The sequence below is a fragment of the Pinus tabuliformis genome, chromosome J (genome assembly GCF_031772625.1).
Source record: "Pinus tabuliformis cultivar Carrire ecotype Pingquan chromosome J, CPIR1, whole genome shotgun sequence".
Lineage (NCBI taxonomy): Eukaryota > Viridiplantae > Streptophyta > Pinopsida > Pinales > Pinaceae > Pinus > Pinus tabuliformis.
Genome location: NC_142295.1, coordinates 794,844,666 through 794,864,379, shown reverse-complemented (window position 1 = coordinate 794,864,379; position 19,714 = coordinate 794,844,666). Strand labels below are relative to the sequence as shown.

At 38.0% G+C, this 19,714-nt stretch overlaps 1 protein-coding gene across 4 annotated transcripts in view; it reads right to left on the bottom strand.

Annotated features, from left to right (window-relative positions):
- The window catches only part of LOC149229118 (single-stranded DNA-binding protein WHY1, chloroplastic-like), a 129,011-nt gene extending 120,116 nt beyond the window's left edge, over window positions 1-8,895 (bottom strand). For 3 of the 4 annotated variants that reach the window (XM_089378472.1, XM_089378473.1, XM_089378471.1), the window contains exons 1-2: window positions 8,624-8,895; window positions 8,302-8,414 (exon numbers count right to left, since the gene is read on the bottom strand). In XM_089378472.1, the coding sequence (XP_089234598.1) occupies window positions 8,302-8,414; window positions 8,624-8,712 (202 nt within the window). In that variant the 5' untranslated portion in view covers window positions 8,713-8,895. The remainder of the gene's footprint in view (window positions 1-8,301; window positions 8,415-8,623) is intronic. The other variant, XM_089378470.1, reaches the window with a different exon arrangement.
- Window positions 8,896-19,714: the final 10,819 nt, after the last annotated feature.

Below are 19,714 nucleotides of genomic sequence, written 5' to 3'. Positions count from 1 at the left end.
AAGCCGAGTTGTTGTTCAAGGTCCAAGATTGTAGGGTTGTGTGGGCCGAGGAAGATAACGAGTTAGCGTTGCTAATTGGAGGTTGTTGGGTGTTGTTTATTTGAGGACCATAGGCCTAACTTACTATTGGGCTAGGCTGCTAGCGAGAACCAACAGTAAAGGTTGTTCTAAGGGTTGCATTAAGGGTAAACAAGCCAGACTTGGACAGCGTGGCAGTGGTGGAGTCTCACCTTGGTACATCGCAGCCTAAGAAGACCTGCATTGTTGACAGTGTGGAGAATGAGCGCTGAAGGTTGATGCTCTAACTCATGAAGCGATGACAGCAAGTGCAGAAAGAGGACAATAGCGTTTTGGGAGATGTATTGGGTCAAGGTTTGACCATGTTTGGCTCAATTTAATGAGCATCCTGATCTTACGAGGAGTTGAAGGATCTTTTTAGGAGCATAACCAGCAATGTAGTTTTTGGATGCATTGAGCTTACTATTGAAGGTCGATGTTTGCTGGGTTTGATCGAGCCATTTAGAGGAAGATTTCCATCTTGTTTGACCAGCATTGACTTCTCTAGTCAAGGTTTTAATGCTGCTATCATAAAATATCATATTTGTATATTTGTACTATCTCTCTCTCTTTGTTGAACTATTGAAGAACATAAGAAGAATTGATCAAGGGTTTCCCCACATTGGGGTTTGTCCCTCGCTGGTGCCACATCTTGTGTCCTCTTGCCTTGGCTTGTCTTCTACTATTTATGTTTATGTTCTATCTACATTTTACTGAGTGTGATTGCTATTCTGGATATTGATATTGGGCTAATAAGAAAATTGAAGTAAATTGCTCTTAAGCATAGAACATACCAAAAATTAACATATCAAAGCATGGATCAGAATACAGATAGCACATCTATGTGCAACAGTTCATAAGGAAAGCATCTAAAGTAGGTTGCAGATCATAAGCAACTCAAGCGAAGGAATGGAGGACCTGTTTAATGCTTCTTGTGATTGTCTTGAGGGCTGAGTAGATTAGCAGCAAAGCTGAGTTGGAAAAGACTATTTCTGGGTTGGTTTTTGTGCTGAACAAGTGTGGTATTGACCTCGGATTCAGGGTGCATTATTTGTGATTCTTTGGGCGAGGGTTGAACCCTGTACCTCAAGAGTGGAGGGGGTAGTAAGGCCTAAAACGGCGTTGGAAGGAGCCTAGTAACCAACGAAGGCAAGGAGCTTGGAGTGGAAAGAAGGCCACAATGTAGGGACTTTTGGAGCAGTTTGATAAGGTTGAGGAGGACTAATAAGAGCCCTAACCAGGCCGCAGACCCTACAGCAGTATGCACCAGTCTAGGAGTGAGAAAAGGTATGTTGTTGATGTTTTCATGTTGATTTGTTGCTAAAGGATAAAGTCTAGGATGAACAGAGACTTGTTTGGCATCTTAAAAGCAATGAGGAGGGTTGCTAGTAGGTGTCAAAAGGAGGCCCAAGTGCATATCAGAGAAGGACGTTTGGTTTGTTAGGAGAGTTAGTATTAGAGGCCCTAAGTACAATTCTTTTGAAGGACTACAAGATTGTTAGTGCGTAGGTTTTAAAGGGCTCTTAGGGGAAGCAGGATGGATAACCAAGGGTTCAGAGTATATCACTATCTAGAGGAAGCATCGAACTTCATAGCTTGGAAAGGGAGGATTACGATAGTGTCGAAAGATAACGGTGTGGGAGAATTCGTGAAGCATGCTATCCCACCACCACAAGGAGCCTAACAATTGGCCCAACATAATAAGAATGATATGAAGGCAACAAGGAGCATTCTAGAGGGGTTCAAAGATCATATAGTGCCTCATATCCATGAAAAGAAGACAGCGTTTGAGATGTACAATACAATCCTAAAGTTGTATCATAGTGCCAGTGATACCAAGAAGCTTGCTCTAAAGGAGAAGTTAAGGAGTATCAAGATGAGCAAGGATGAGCCCATCGTCCCATATTTGACAAGGTTGACTCAAGTACGAGATGAAGTAGGTTGGGTGGGCGTGGTTGTATCTGATCATGATCTTGTGCGCTTCGCCTTACCTGGACTTCACAAGTCGTGGAAAGAGTTCTAGGATGTGTTAGTGGGAGAGAGAACATCCCAAATTGGGAAAGGTTTTGGGCTGACTGCATACAAGAAGAGATTCGAAGCGGAACCATAGAAGGGAGATCAGTTATGACAGAGGATGGGGAGAATTGTGCCCTAGCAAGGAAGATTAGCAAGGCCAAGGGCAAGAAGGGCTAAGGAGAGGCCGTGTGGAGTCAACGGGGCAAGAAGAAGGATCTAAGCAAGAACAAGTGCTTTCATTGCCATGATTTTGGAAACTGTGATTCTAAGTGTCCTCGTAAGAAGAAAGGGATCGGGAAGGATCATGTTGTTGTATCAGCAGAGGTAGATGATTTTTCTGCCTAGTTCAAGAAATATTTCTCATTGATTGCTTGCATGGCAAGCTCAGCAAATAGCAATATATGGTATATTGATTCACGGGTTTCCTTCCACATGATTGGGAACAATAAGAGTTTCAGCCACCTAAAGGAGAAGGACATGCAGTTTCAGATTGAACTAGGAGACAATCGTCATTATGTAACTCGCGGAGTTAGTACTGTCAGTTTTCAAAGGGAGTCTAGTAATCCTCTTCATCTCAGAGATGTTCTCTATGTTCCAAGATTGAGGCAGAATCTATTTTCGGTAGCTACCCTTGAGGACAAGGGATAAGATATCATCTTTAACAGAGGTAAGGCTTACCTCTAGTACTTAACTTTTGGATGTAAGAAGCAAATAGGTGTGAGGGTGAAGAATCTCTAAACGCCGCAAGTAGAGACAGGTGCAACCTTGAGCAACAAGGCAGGGAGTACTCAAAGTAGAGATGTGGTGATTGAGCGAGAGCAAGATAGAGCTCTCAAGATGGAGCCTCAGTCTATATCTCAGTTTCAATCTAAGTTAGTTGGCAATTAGGCTAACCAGCTAGATGATGAGGAGCATAGCTCAAGGCGAGTGGAGGCAACCACTCGATCAGAGACTTCCAGTATAAGGAGAGTTCATGCCAAGTGGGCAAAGGATTTGTTTAAGGGAGATCAAAAGAGAGTTGAGTCTCCCAACATCAAGAAGTAGACACCCAAGTACACAAGGTACATGGCACTTATGACCAAAGTGATGATCTCATAGAGTAAGGTAGGAAAGAACAGGTCTTCAACCCAAGTTCCGTAGAAGAAAGCAGGGAAGTCTTCTAGTTCAGAGGGAGCCTCTGCAACAGCAGAGAACATGGTAGTGTTGGAGACAGATCCAAGTGGACAAGCTTCTTCTAAGAACACCTCCTCGCTAAGAGGGAGTGTTGAAAATTAGCGAGAAAATTGATTCCTTGATTTGTGCCTTAATTCAAGGAGTCAAAGTTGAGTTCCTTTTTGTGCATGGTCGAGTTCCTAAAATTTAGGAGTTTCCCTAAAAATTAGGAGTGCATGAGGTAGTTAACTGATGTGTTGAACTTGAAGGTCGAGTTTGGATCTTCTAGTGTGAGTTGATTAAGGAAAAGCATGAGTGATTGAGTTTCAAGTGGTTGACTTGAAATAAGGCAAGTTGCATGAGTAGTTAACTCATGCTAACTCATCAATCACAAAAGCACTTTCCTTAATTAGAAAACTCACTAATTTTAACCATTCAAATTGCCTTTAAAAGGCACAGGTTTAATCATTGTTTTAGTGAGCATGAGTTGGTGAGACCAAGCAATAGGAAGCACAATTTGTGCATGGAGCTTGTGAGAGGAGTGTGCAAAAGAAGCTTGTGCATAGGTTGGTACAGGGCAGCAAAGATCAACAATCTTGCAAGGGTTTCAAGCTTAGATCAAGCAAGAAAGACAAGTTTGTCTTTCAAGTTGAAACACTTGTATTTAGTAAGAGATCGATTGCTCAATTTTTCTATCAATAAAATTCCCATCAAGCAGAGGGTTTTCCCAGTTCGGTTCCCTAGAAAAATAATGTTTTTATTGTGTGACTGTGTTTTTACTTTTGTTCTATTCCATTGCTATTTGGTAGAGAAATTTTGCGACTGTGTGAAAAGAAATTTTGTTTTCAAATTGTTAATACTAGCAGATCAAAATTTCGTGGAAATTCTACATTTTGGTCATTGCCCTCTACTTTTTTGTCCTATATCTGCATACAACTTATCTTTATGAATGTGTAGCAGTCTCCCTAATGGTTGTTATCAGGTAGAGGAGTTTTGGGTTTGTTTGGTTGTTGCCTTCGGTTTTTTCACATGAACTGCATTGTTTTCTTACTAAATTGACAAGAAAATGGTTTGCAGTTGCTTCTCCTCTTGCCTTCTATTCATGCCTACCAAATGTGTTGTCACTGAAAGATAAATGTCCTCCATCAACTTCATTCACAAGTTACTCAATGCAATCCTTGACAAACTCTTTGCATTTTCCATAATTACCAATACTTTCCATGTCTTGTTTTTTTGTTAGTTAACTAGATTTCCCCATCCCCACTGGCATAAACATTTGGAATAAAAAAGGCAACAGCTCTTGATTTCATCCAAGGAATTCATCAATGCATCTCCACCAACCATTACATCAAGCCATCGGTCAATTAATCCTCTAAATTTCAACCTTCATCTTTCATTTTTTCATCTCTAAGATTTCTTCTTTCATGTACATTACCATATTCTTTCAATTACTACAATTATTTCCATGTTCTAATGGAATCTCCTTACAACCAATAAAAACTTCAATGCCAAACCTTTTATAAAGGGGAATTCGTTTAATCCATATTCTTCCTTCATATAATCATACCCACAACAACCTCAAATTCAATCATAAATGTGACAGGGTCTTCATGCATTTTTCTAATAAACTATGGTAAGATGATTGAAGGAATCTTTCTTTCTTTAAATAATGGATTATCATTTATAGGCAACACCAAAGGGAAAGCAATTAAGTCAACACCACTATTCTTGGTCCTATCATGGTATTTGGAAAGGTTAGTCAGCTTATGTTCTTGATAAAAGATGTTTTTGTTCTTTTCAAAATGAAATGGAAAGTGTGGCACCCTACCCCATCTCCACTCATCCCTTAAAGGACATCTACATTAAGATACAAATCTGCTTTCAGAGGTGGGAGGCTTAGCGTGAGATCATGGGGTTCAAAGAGTCCACACTTGACTCATCCACTCACAACCTTGCCAATGTGTGTCAATTTGAGGTCACATACTTCTAAGAGATATTTCAAATTACAACTCTTCCAAAAGAATTGGTAGTTGTTATATTTTTTATAATCTTATATATCATGAAGAAAATAATGTTTTCTACTTCAAAGGAAAAGTGTTACAATTATTATTCTATAATTTGACGCATCTAATATTTAGCATCTAAGTGCTACAATTATTATTCTATAATTTGACGCATCTAATATTTAGCATCTAGTGTTATAATATGGAAAACCAAACCAAATCTAAGCTACTTAAATAACTCTTGAATCATAAAACAAGGATGCAAAAAACAACACATGAGAAAAAGCAAGTGGTTTGTCCCATGTCTCAATTGGAGCTCTCCCACTTAACAATATAATGGATGGACTAATGCCACCAAAACCAAATCTATACATATGAGAAAACACAAGTTTGGTAGAAACTCAATTAATGCCTAGCCTCCTACCATCCAAATTGGGAATAGAGAAGTATATTATGTGAAATATTATGGAAAGTCATGATTCTATAGAGCAACTCTTGGGTTGATTCCCTTTGATAACTAACTAATATCTACTTAACATCATGTGACTAATAACAATTGAAGTTATGCTATTGTTCATTTCATATAAAGATGGATACAAAGCCAACAAGCAAAAGTAAAAGTGAATGCAAGATTTTTTCTTCACCATTTGATAGTGAGGGTAGCAGCTCCGCTCCTCCAGATTTTGCCCACAAATATGAATTAATCATCCAAACAAGATGATGTTTCCCCAAATAGTCTTAATCTCCAAAAATCCTCTTTCTACATCAAAAGTGGTCTTCAAGACACATGAAGGCACGCAAAAAGTGGTGTTGAAATCTCTGTATCACATACACTTTGTGATCCTATCACCAATACATGCCCATAAGGTTGAAAGATTCTTGCAATGATATGCAAAACATGTTAATATATATGACAAGTTCTATAGCATGTAATTATTCAGCATAAAACCATACTAGTATGTGTGTGTGATCCACAATATTTCCAAATTACTACTTTGCTTCACCATACATTTCCAATCCTGCAACATATTTTGATCCTTTTTAGCAATGTTTCATCCTCAAATCCTATGTCTTCTAGATAACATCATATGGACCTATTGCAATGTTGTCAGGGCCACTAATAGAACTTCAATCTTTTACAACTTCTATTTTGAACAAAAGTTCTACAATTTTTTCCTTTGCGGACAACTTTTCAAAACAAATTGTCAAAGATACTAGACTTTAATAGAATCCATCACAAATGTATCCACCTTAGCTTTCAAGTCAAAACTCAAATTAATATTGTCATTAAAAGTTTGTAATTGTGACTTAATCCCATGTACAACAAAGATCCCTTCTTGACTAGATTTAATACTAGGTCATTATCTTTCCATAATGTTGACTTTCAATCCATATATTCCTAGATTTGATGCCTCCATCTTTGTGCCTTCCATTTATTTTTATTCATAATTGCAAAAGATATATTTTTTTGTTATTGATTTGCATACACCTTACATACATCTCGTATGTTGAATTGTATAAGTGATTGCTTATACACACACACAGTGGCTCCCAAGGGGTGGGCTTGGATGCAATGTGGGGAGCTCAATCCATCGCTAGCAAATCCGAGCTAGTTTCTTATGAGCAGCCAATCAAATCTAGTAGGGAATTAGCCAATCCACAAAAGAGAGAGCCTCATCCTAAACTAGACATCATGGATCATGCATCTTCTCCTCACTCTAGTCTCTAGCAGAACAAGGTGAATTAAGATTTAAGATGCGGTTTACCAAAAAGATCTTTATAATCTAATCATTCCTAGTATGAAGCCTTGTTGTTTAAATGCCCTAGGCAAGCTCTCTTAGGGTGTATCAAACATCCTTTCTCTTCCCCATTACCAGGGAATGGGATTTAGAAGCAACACTATGTTGGATTGAGAGGTGAACCGAACCATAGGTTCCTTTTTGAAAGCCCCATCCAAGATTGGATGTCCCCATTGTTTAAATAAATCACTGCAAATGTCATGTTTAATGTCTATGATGACAACACATCAAATGCAGGGTTAAGTAGTGAGGGTCACTTGAAGAGAAATCTAGTGATGAGGCCACCTCTCTCCCATTACATTCTATCATGGGTCAACCAGGGACATGTCTGTCAATGTCTTGTCCAGTAGTCTTAGGGAAAATTTTGGTTGGCTCTTTGAATCTGTCTAGAAACTCATCTCTATAAACTTTAGTGCTATATTCCCAGTCTTCTCCGACAAAGCAAGCATTTGAAATTAGTCAAACGCCACAAGATTTGAAGCCAACAAGCAACAGTTCTACTATTAAAATCTCTCTCTCTTACACACACACATGCACACGTGCTCGTGTGTATTCCTTTGAATCCTCTTCCTAGCTCTCGTACAAGGGCAATCTACCAATATAGAGACCTTCAACATAGTTTCTACACTGTTTGAATATTAGCATGGCTGCCGTGCTGATGATACTTTATCATTGTAACTTTCACGTTTTATGCACTGGTTCACTCCAGCTTTGGCTTTTGGGCAGTCATTTGATATTTGCTTTCTGGGACTTCCAAAGCCAACTCGTGTCATTGACATTTCAGGAAAGAAGAGAAAAGGTATCTCTCAGCCTGGGTATTTACCAAGGGACTCCGATTAAATCCGAACATAGCACATCTCTTGATTGATGCACTCATGAATGGTTATAAAATTCTTGAGAGATAAATCAAATAACATGTTTATTCCTTGGGAAAAAGAAAAAAGAAAAAATAATAAAAATAAATAGATAGGTTTAGTAAAGGCGTTGGCAGAGTACCAACAAGCCCTCTTCTTATTTTTGTCTGTGAGGGTGGGTAAAGAAACAGATTCCTGTTTCATATCTATATAGAGAGAGAGGAGGAGAGAGACTATAGGGAGGGGGGGAATACAAATTTTATACAAATCAAAACATGTAGATAAGTATATGGAAAGTTTTATTGTATTTTCTGTAAGGTAATGGATGATATCTTGTAATGATACTATAATTCATTGAAATGCAGAGACATGAGCATCATTCGTTTATTACCAGCATAATGCAAAGGGCTATGAACTTACGCCGCAAAAAATCGGGCTGAGTTGGAGCATAATGGCCCAGACTCGAAGATAGGCTGGGGGTCTCAGACAATTCATCATTAGAACCAGCTTTCACAACCTTGGAATACCAGTGGCTGCAAATACCAAACAAAAAGCAAACAAACAATGAAAACAAATATAATTAAATGTATAAGCTAAATTCTATCTCCTTTTTTTAATCCATTAACGAGGTCCAGGAAAAGCAAAGCCCCCACTATTTCCATAAGGGGTTTTATAAAAGGCTGCCGGATTTCGACCTCTCGACCTGCAGTTTATTAAAAAATAAATAGAATGTGAAAGATACCTGGAACTGAAGGACGTGCAAAGAGGTTGTAAGCGCCTGGCAGCAGCGCTGCGCAGAATTTGATTACCCAAACCTTTGAGCTTCAGCATTTTCTTCTTCTTCTGTTGGAGATGGTCACACCGCGTGAGGTTTTTAACTGTGCTTGGGCGCCAAATTAAAAGCGTGAGATGAGACTTATTAGTGTACTTATTTGATGTGAAACAAAATAAAACGAAATGACATCACCGGGCACGTTGATGCTGGCCACCCAGATTTTCAAAAAAGCCCATTAATTGGAGCATGTCCTTAACCCTAAAATATATTAAATACTTAAATTTGGTCGTTCCTAACTTACGTACAAGGACCGTACTTAGGTACTCCATCTAGAGAAAATTAGATTGAAAGATCCGTCTTTCACGTGGTATAATATTCATATCATGATTTTTATTAATATTTTGAAAATATAATAGATTCTTATAATATTTTGAAAAGACTATAGATTTACATATGATGGTTTTTTTTTAAGATCGTGATTTACATATGATGGTTTTTTTTTAAGATCGTGATTTACATATGAAGATCGTGTTAACCTAGTTGAGGACTACTAGTTTATTCACAAAAGGAAGGGATAAATTTTAAAAGTCAAAGTAACATGGTTGTTTGTCATATTCTCAAAAATACTAGAGTTTAAAACTACTAATTAACCCTTGACACACTAGTAGTAAGCGGTTAAAATGAGGACTTAATAGTGAAACAGTGAACAAACATGTATATAGGAGTTCACTATAATGCCAAATAGACGAGAGACTAGACAAAACCATAAATATTGGTAAATTTAGTCATCTAGTATAATCTCTAAGGGATCCGGGGAAGGAGGTGCATGAGCCATGTTGAGTGGAGAAACATTGATGAACGCCTCACCATTTTGGGGTTCCTCTGAGTTAGTATTTGAATCTGATACGATGTAATGTTTCATTTTGTTGAGACAAACAATGATTTCATTCATATCATAGCAAATGTCCCATAGAATCCTCTTTATATCTTCATGTCCAGTGAACAGGTTGCAATTTTCTACTTGCTTGTCGCGTAATACCATGTGGAGGAGGTTCACCATCTCCTTGTGAGTTGCAATTGATTGGAGAAAGTATAGTCATTTTTTCCTCCATTTACCTGGGTCAGGAACCCAATTTGTATTGCCCCTGCAAACAACTTCTGAATATGAATGGTACAAGCGTTCCCCAAATTCTTTTGCCTCAAGAGTGTGAATTTCCTTTCGAACTTCGAAAGGCACCGAGTCAAAGAAATTTGATGTTGATTCCCATCCAAAGAGACGACACTGCCTGTAAGCAGATGCCCCTAGTGTGCCACCTCATCGACTAATCATTCTTTGACGTGGTGTCATATGCAAGCAAAACCTGCAAAAGATCGTAACACATACGGACTTGGAAAATCTACTTATTTGACTAGATTTGACTACAAATTGAACACTAACTATTTTGACCCGAAGGACCTCGTGATGAGTAGTGTGCAGGTGGGAGAGAGCAAGAGTTAACTCAAAGCTAATATCGTCAATATACTAGCACCCGATTGTACCCAAGACAAAATAGGAAACACAATGACTATAAACGAGACTAACTAAGAGCATAAATTTGTTTGGCAATCAAATTGTCACTTAGAAAATGGAGGTTTAAATATCATTAGAACCAAATTGAAAAAAGGTGCCACTATACTAGACTCCGACAAGCAAAATGGGACTATTAAAGGAGATATCAGATGGCTCAGCAATTTGAAGGTACGTAAAGAGAAAAACAACCACCAACTCAAAAGACGAACCAGAGGAGCAGTTATGTAAGAAGCATACAAAGAACATTTGTGACTGACACTGATACCCTGCGAACTCTGTGAAAAATAACTAACAATAGTACAAACTTGGATAAACCAACAACTATGGAACTAGACACCTATAAACTTTTCAAGATGTTCACAAAGATATAGTAATGAACTTAAGGAAATGAAACATTGGAACGAACCAAAGATGGCCAGCGCATACCCAGAATGATACTAATACTGAAATCGCCATTGTGAGTCAATACAGTGAATCTGCCACCCTACTCTTACAGACAGACTGAAGTGAAAAATAACTAACCAGCGTCTGATTTTAAGGGGCATGAAGTCATGGTGAGAACTTCTTCCCTGATAAAAACAAAAGTTTCCTTGCTTCTCGGGATCCTCCATCCCAATGGTTTGAATGATGAATTCATTAATACTCTGCAATCGCCTGTCAAATGAGATCCTGGTGGTAGTCAGTCACCCCACATCTCTCAGCATTGCCATACCTACAACCATAGTCCGATCAAATGTGGAGACAATTAAAAACCCAAATGCATCGCTCCCCTGTGTTGTGAAGTTAATGCGACCACCCCCCCCCCCACCTACGGACACATTATTGGACTTAACTTTGTGCCATGCGTTAGAGGTAGGATGCCAAGTGGAGGCCTTGGCACATCGTCCAAAGGCTGCCTCCAACCTGACCAAGAAAAACTGTTGCATGTCAATGATTACCGATGGGAAAGGGTATTGGTTGGATTCCACCGTTCTAAACATTTTGGTAATTGGTCGTCGAGACACCATCGCCATCGAGAGAAGGTTGGGAGATCGTTAACTTGTACTTAAGATTAGACTTTGTAAAAGACAATTACGGTAAACATACTTTAATGAAGTTATTTTATGATTGATGGCTTCACACCCTTGGATATTAATACAAGTAATAATAATATTAGATTATGTGTTAGCAAAGTGAATAAGTTGATTGTTTGAGATTATGAGATTGTAGGGAAATTAAAAACAAGGTTGTGGTCACTTAACATCATTAAACTCTAAAACATGAAGAATCTAATATTACTAACAAGGGCTTTAACATGAAGGCTTTTAATGTATGGTTTTAAAAAAGTTATAACAAAAAAATCTAATTATCTCGCTTATGTGGTGTTTTGTTGTTTGAGCATTTTCAATGTATAATTTATTGTTTCAATGTATAATTTCAATAAAGTGATGAAGAACTCTAATTATCTTAACTAGAGCTTTAACGTAAACGCTTTTAATGTATGATTTTAATAAAGTGATAAAAAAAATTATAATTATCTCACTTATGTGTTGTTTTGTTGTTTGAGCATTTTCAATGCATAATTTATTGTTTGAATGTATAATTTCAATTAAGTGGTGAAGAATTCTAATTATCTCATTCATGTGTTGTCTCATTGTTTTTCATTCATATTTGTTGAGTCATTATTGCAATGATTGATATGGAATACTCATTATAGGTGGAATAACCATTGTGGATGGAAGTGTCATGCAAAGTAACAAGCATAGTTATTAAATAATTTATTATTGAGAGTTTAGTAGATTGCTCCAAATAATAAAAAGCAATATAATAATTATGGAGCATGTATTTAGAGTAACGATAAATATAATAACACAAACATTTATTCCTCCTTATGCAAACGAAAGCAAGGCATAAACCAAACTTCCAACCATGGAGCAATACGAGATAATGGAGTGAGAGGCTTTGTTGAACAATACAAGTGTATAATCAATAGAAAATGAATCCATGGAGCAAAATATGATTTTTACTGTGAATAGTGGTTAAGTTAGACCAATGGATAAAAGAGGAAGAAATTAGAAGCTAAGGTGAATTAATAGTTGGTTTGTGCCCTTTTGATAGTCGCAACAACTTCATCAAAGTGTAAAATGCTTTCATGCTTCATTTTTGGGTGTGTCAGTGTTTTTAACCCTTGGCAAAGACTTGTTTTCTTCATGACGAAAATAAAATGAATATCGTGATTTTCATTGATCCATAAACTATTGTGGATATTCCACTTGACAATTCATTATAGCAATCTGAAAAAATATATTGAAAATGTGAAATCTTTGCAGGCAGTGTTAATTTTCCTTAGATTCTTGGATTTAATAAATTATTATTTCTTCTCATGCATTTTGTTGTCACCTTCTGAAAAGAGAGTTCCAACTGTACAAAGAGGGCAAAAGAAAAGAGATGTTTGGAGCTAGCCTCCAAGCCATATGTTATCCATGATAACCCCTAGAAATAATTTTTAGTTTGATTAATCCTCTGCATCTATCTGCTACTTTTTTGAAAGAGGTTGTTGTGCTTTGCAAATTGAAGATTAAAGGAGGAAGAATAGGTCCAGTTTAAATTGTTTTGGAGAAATTTCCATATTCTTTTAAAAACATTTCCTTCACAAACCCCATTTTTCCTTTGTTTTTTTAAAACTCTAGCTGAAGTGACCCATTTTTAACTCTAGTCGAAAGCCCTTTGTATACCCAACTCTAGCTGTGTTTCTCATTCCCTTTTGAAATGTTTTAAAACATTTATAAATCGTGTTGAAACCCCTTTCAAGTGTCGATACCCACAAACCATAATCGTTATCTACCCCTTCCCTTTTTGTGATACATATCCGCCTATCACCACTCCTTCTCGTCGATTGCGATGAAATCCCTCCTCCGTCGATATCGCATATCCAAAGTTTCCCTGTCGATTGCCATATCCAAGTCCCGTCACCACTCCTCGTCAATTGCGATAATTCCTTCCCCCATCGATTGCGATATTGCAATCAAGGATCACACAAGTCAAAGTCCCTCCTCCACCGAAGTCCCTTCCAACTTGATATTGCGATGTGTGAGAACCCTCCCAGATGCTATATTTATGTGATACATTTTATAAACCGTCACATCCAAAACATCAGAAATCACCATAAATCCATGTTAAATCCCTTTTCCCCTTTCCAATGGTGATATGTGAGTCCCAGTTCTAGATCTGATATTTTATGTATCATGCTTTATTGAAGTTCCGCGCCTGGACAATCGATAAGCACTATGAAATATGGTAAAAAGGTCCTCTCCTGTATTGTGATTACGATACCAACAGGCTCGTAGCAGCAGCCCAGATTGAATCGGCACGGATCAACGGCCCAAATCAACTAAGATTAAAACATCTATTTCGCTTCCGCTCGGTGGGACGACGAGGGTATTTTTCGGCATATATCCAGGCACTGGTCTTGTAATCAATTCGAGGTTGTCTCTGGAAGTGTCAACATCTCCTGGCGTCGTTGTCGGGGAACGTATTGAAGGATTTTCCCCATGGGATACGACAAGTTAAGCACTCTTTATGTAGGTGAGCAAAGACGTTCTAATTGCATCCTCATCACCCTGGCGACTCCACAAATCCCATTATCATTTATCTTCTTGGATTTTAGAAAGCCTCACACTCGCTTAGATACCTCTCAGCAGAAAACCCCATCTGTATCTGACATAGAGAAAATAATTTTCAAGAGAGTATGGGAGGAGAAAAATCCTACTACCTATGCTACTGTCTCATCATTCTTTGAAGCCTCCTCATCCAGTTCCCAACCCGTTGTCATTCACTGCTTAGAATTTACTCCTAAGATCCTTACATGCCCTGCTTTCAGTCTAGACACTCCAACCACTATGGTTTTGGCCCAAGTTCCTCTGGCAAATCTCAACCCCCCTCCATTAATTCATATGGTTGTTCTGGGTTTCTTACTGAATAAATATTCCCCTCTTGATTTACCTCAACCTCTAAGTGCTATGCCTCAGGACTACCTAAATATTTTGCCTAGGTTCAATGGGGAGGACGAAAAAACTGCACCGAGACACATTGAAACCTTCTATGCTTTTGCTGAGAATTTAAATGTAGAACAATTGGATGTGGTCCTGAGACTCTTTGTACAATCCCTTGATGGAGAAGCCATAAAATGTTTTAAAGCCATACCTAATGCCTCCATCACTACTTGGGAGGAACTTGAAAACTCTTTGACACAAAAGAGAAATCATGAGTATGTCCTCGCAGAGTTCAATGTTATAAGGAAGAAGTTAGAAGAGGATATTTCAGAATTCATAAAAAGGTTCAATAAGCAGTATAATAACCTGCCTAGTGAGATAAAACCTCCTCAAGCTATTGCTCACGTAGTTTTTGTGGGAGCGTTCGAATCCGACTTTGGTTTTACCCTGAGAGAAAGGAAGTCTTGTACTTTGGATCAACTCCAAGTTGATGCTCTCGAGGTAGAAGCAAATTTCACCTCGACAAGGAAGTCAATAGGTAAGGATGAACCGACTGAGAAGAAAAGGGGGAAAGAAGAAACATCTTCCTCTGGTCAAGCTAAATAATCGCCAAATCTAAAGTGGGAAGAAATGGATAAACTCATCAAGAGTTTATCGCATAAGGTGGTGAAGTTTGAGTTGGAGAACAAGAGTGTCCCGAAACTGAATGCTCAAGGTAAAAACTGAGGTTATAACCCACAGTACAGAAGGCCACCATTGCAGATACTTCCAAGGGAAAGAAAGGACCAACTTGATTAGATCCCTCATCCTATATATTTAGAAGATGATCCCAATGAACAATCATTGAATACACATGAGATGCAGGGAAACTTGTATTCCTTTTTCTCTGAAGAAGAACATGAAAATATGGCTCACCAGGAGACAAGTCATGATAGAGAAGCAGCAACAAATGAGGAGGACATAGGTGACTATTGTAAATAGTTTGTGGATTTCATGCAAGCATAGCTACACTAAAGGTATGATCTAAGATATTCAAGAAAGAGGTCGAGGGAACCGGAACAACAAGAGGGAATTGCTCCCCAAGATATTCCCCCAGTGCCAGATAAAGGGAAAGGTAAGTTGAATCTTGACACATCCAAGGTAAAAGTCTCCTCAAATAAGGAATGCAATAGCTCCAAGGAACACACAGAAAAGAAGGCACCTGTTATGATAAAAACTACCAGTGATAAGGAAAGAGAAGCAGAGCTAGGAGGTGTAGAAAAAAGCCAACCTACATTCAATCTTCAGAAGGAACTCAAAAAGGTAAAGATTCATGTTCTTCTAATTGAAGTTCTAAAGCAACTCGCTTATAAAGCTCAAGTCTCTTAGTTCATGCTTCCATCCACCTCACTTATGAATTTCCTTTACTTACACTTGATTGGTTCTTTAATTGCATTAGTGAAGGAAGGTATTCCTTTCATAGGTAGTCTTGTTGTATTTTTCTTTCACTAATTTGGAATCATCTTGTGTTTGTTTTGAAGAATTCTCTTGCATAGATTACACTTGCATAGTTACAATTCTCATTTCCATAAAAGGAAAGGAAACTATGCATAGATTACATTTGCATAATTTTAAGGGGAATTGTGCATATATTACATTGCATGGTTTTTCATCCTTTAGGGCTTTGAATTGAATTGGAATAGTGAAATTGAAATACCTGGTTAGAAAGATCTTTCTTTACTCCATATTTATTTGTTGCACCATTATTTGTTTCTTCCTTCACGTAGATAAATCTTCATTGAAAAGTGTAATAGTTATTGTTATCATGTTAGTTGCATCATAGGAAATTCAAGTGAATTCGTACCATGAGCCTTGAAATTGAAACATAATTGAAGATCGACTTTAAAATTGACTCAATTAACCTAAGGACCATTTGTAACATTAACGACACACATAGAGTTATAGGCTGGAGACATGTTCTAGCGTCATTAAACGTAGGAGTTGTCATTATTTATCTGTGTTACATTATGCGGGTAGTCAGTATTCCACGTACGTAAGTATATCAGATCGTTCTCCATGTACAATCATGTATATCAGATAGTGCTCCATGTATGAAAAGTATATCGGAATACTTCCTATCGTATATGACACATTAAACAACACTACTATGGATTGTGCTTCCATGTACCTTTGAGTATATTTTGGAAGTCCCCATTAGGTTTCCATCCTGCCATAGGTAACCGAGTCAGCCACCTTGTTATATTTTATACATTGAACACAACATTCGGGGAGATCGCCTACACATATTGGAAAAGGTGTTCCACGGTTCACAGTGACTTGGTAATCCTTATCTGCCTAGTTACCCCTTTATTTTATGTGTCTTTAATTTCTAAAATCAATTAATTAACCGCGAAACAACATCCTTCTCGTGGAACAACTCCTTAAGTGTATCTTAGGTTCACACTAATAGCAACAGTTTTCGAGTCTACCAATCAAGGAAACCCATTTAACGAGAATCCTGGTCCCTTTTTTCCTTTTGGAAATATTGGTGCTCCTTATATGGCAACATTGTCCCATACCAGATTTACCATTGGTTGACTAGTTTGGTTATTTTCAACCTCCTTGGTTCTAAATGTCCAAATTGTTTCTCAACCGAGTAATCCTCCACCTAAACAACATCAAACTCAAGTTGATCCTAAAGTTTACCCTTTTCCTTCTTCACCTATTGTTTCTTCATCCCTTTCTTCCTCTTTTCCTGGTGAAAGTCTTGATTCTAGTAACGAGGATGCTAAGAAGAAGAAGAAAATGATGATGAAGAAGAAGAAAAATAAACAAGGGGGAAACAAACAACTATTGCTACGAATGCAACTAATATCAAGAAACTTTCCAACAAGCCTCGTAAAGTTAAATTCCCCTGCATGCTTTGTAAGGGTGATCACCTTCTTAGAGATTGTCCTGGTATTCCACATGTATTAGAAGTGTGATCCACATGCTCACATCAAACATGTCATCAGCCTCTAGAGATCATGTTGCTGATAAACCATCAACTAGTGATAGTAAGGTCCACGGGAAAATGGTAAAGTAAAGTTTCCATGTAGGTTATGTGGAGGGAATCATCTTATTCACCTTTTTCCTTATATGGATGAAGCCTCAAAAGTGTTGGAAAACCTTACATCTTCTCAACCACAACTTTCAGCTGGTTACCAGAAGCTTTCTCTCAATCCTCCACTAGTTAATGAAGATTCTATTCCCAACCAACCATTGGTTGAAAAATGGTTGACTTGATTCCACCTTCAGTTGATTGTACTTTTCCCTTAGAGAGTGAGGTTCATACCACTCGTGTTCTTCTTGTTTCTTTAGATCCTGTCAGACAAGGGGGAATTTATCCTATTGTCACGAAACCCCTTCTAAGTAATGACTCACTTGGTCATACTATTCAACAAGTACAAGTAAGTCAACCCATTTATAGCATGCCACAGGTGCCAATTGGTCAGCATGTTCCAGGAATGACTCAAATTCCGTCAGGTCAATTGTTACAAGGGATACCCCAAACTCCTGTTGGTCCGGCAACAACCATACAACAAACTTATTCAAGCCAATATTGCCAAGGTCAACCTTTTTAACAATATTAGGCCTTTCCTAGGACTATACAAGCTGGTATGGGTTATCCTAATTGTCAAAACAATTTGTATCAAAGTGGGATGCAAATTTCAGTAGCCCAACCCATCCCATCCTATCCTAGATATCCCTCACCAACAGTTAACCTTCCCCCACTAGGTTACTGAGCTACCGAGGTGCCGGAGGAAAGTTCCTTTTTTTGTGTCAATCTCGTTAAAAAATGAAACAAGGTCCTCGAGTAGAGTTCCTTTTCTTGTGTCAAGCTCGTTAAAAAATGAAACAAGGTCCCAGAGCAAAGTTCATTTTCTTGTGTTAAGCTCGTTAAAAAATGAAACAAGGTCTGAGAGTAGAGTTCCTTTTCGTGTGTCAAGCATGTTAAAAAATGAAATAAGGTCCCGGAGTAGAGTTCCTTTACTTGTGTCAAACTCGTTAAAAATTTAAAAAAGGTGTCATGAGCATAGTTATTTTCATTTGTCAAGCTTGTTAAAAAATGAAACAGACCCCCCTCTAATCAAATCCTTTGATTATATCTCGTAAATGTTGAGTCGATTCTTTCACTTTATCTCGTAAATGAACCTTCATTCCCTCCAACTATTAGTAATTAATAGTCTACTTAGGTGAATGAAATGAAGCTTGGGGGCATGTCCTTAGAATTAATTCATTATTCCAAGGGCATGAAAACTAATTCCAAGCATAGTTTTTCTATGTTTCAAGCTTTTTAAAAATGAAACCCCTATCAAGCATAGTTTACTATGTTTCAAGCTTGTGTAAAAATGAAGCCATTCCAATTTTATTCCTTGGGATTGCCATTTCCATCAGCCTATTTTTGCCATATAAGCCTTGGTTTTCTCATTCCATCGTCATCATATGCTTGGCCAATCATACACTTTCACTTGGTGTTTTACTCTTTCCTGAGGGACTGTTGCGATGGATGATCTTGGTAGCCTGCCTCTTGACCTACGTGTTTTGAGAAGTTCCATTATCACCGGAACCAGTTGCCACCCTTTATACCACTCGTTCTTATAGGAGGAGTCCTCTTTTACCTCTTTTAAGACCCTTGAAACATGAAAAGTTTGTCGAGCACTTGTCTTTTTGAACTCGTTAAAGTAAATGGAAAGACGTATGCCCAATATAAGTTTAAACCTTTTCTGGACTTGGATAAACTATTTACGAAAAAGGAATACTTTAGTCATACATGACTAAAAGGTTCTCTTGAGTATCGTTTTCAACCTTTTCAGACTCAAGAGACTAAATTTATGAAAAGGAACCTTTGGAGTTTCTTTTTTTTTTGTCTCTTTTCAAAGCCTATAAACATCAAAAATAATTATAGTCACACCTTCGCTAGACTCGTAAAACTATCAAATAACGTTGGACTCGTCAAACGTGACGAGACCAAAGCACTCCTTCTCAAGGTTCATTAAAAATACTCAAAAGGATTCATCCGAAGGATGAACTTATAGATCAAGCATATGTTATCCTCCTCAAGCTTGTATTGGCCAAAAATGGTTGGGAAATTGGGAAAACAAGGCATTTTTACCTATTAATGGTAGCGAGTTGCTCTTGACCATGATACTCTTTCACTCCATTTTTGTGACTGCTTTGGATTGGGGAATTCGCTTGCCTCAACTCACAAAATCCTCAAGGCAAGATTCTACTGGCCTACACTATTTGTAAATGTTCATTCCCAGGTCAGGTCATGTCAGAAGTGCCAAGTGTTCGCTGAGAGACAAAAACTTTCTCCTCTCCCCCTGATTCTAGTGCATATGGAAGAACCCTTCAGACAGTGGGGACTAGACTTCATATGAGAAATAAACCCACCTTCCAGTGGCCAACATGGTGGATATTAACAACCATGGATTATTTCACCAAGTGGGTAGAGGTTATCCCAGCCAGAAACGCTACTGACTCAGTGATAATTAA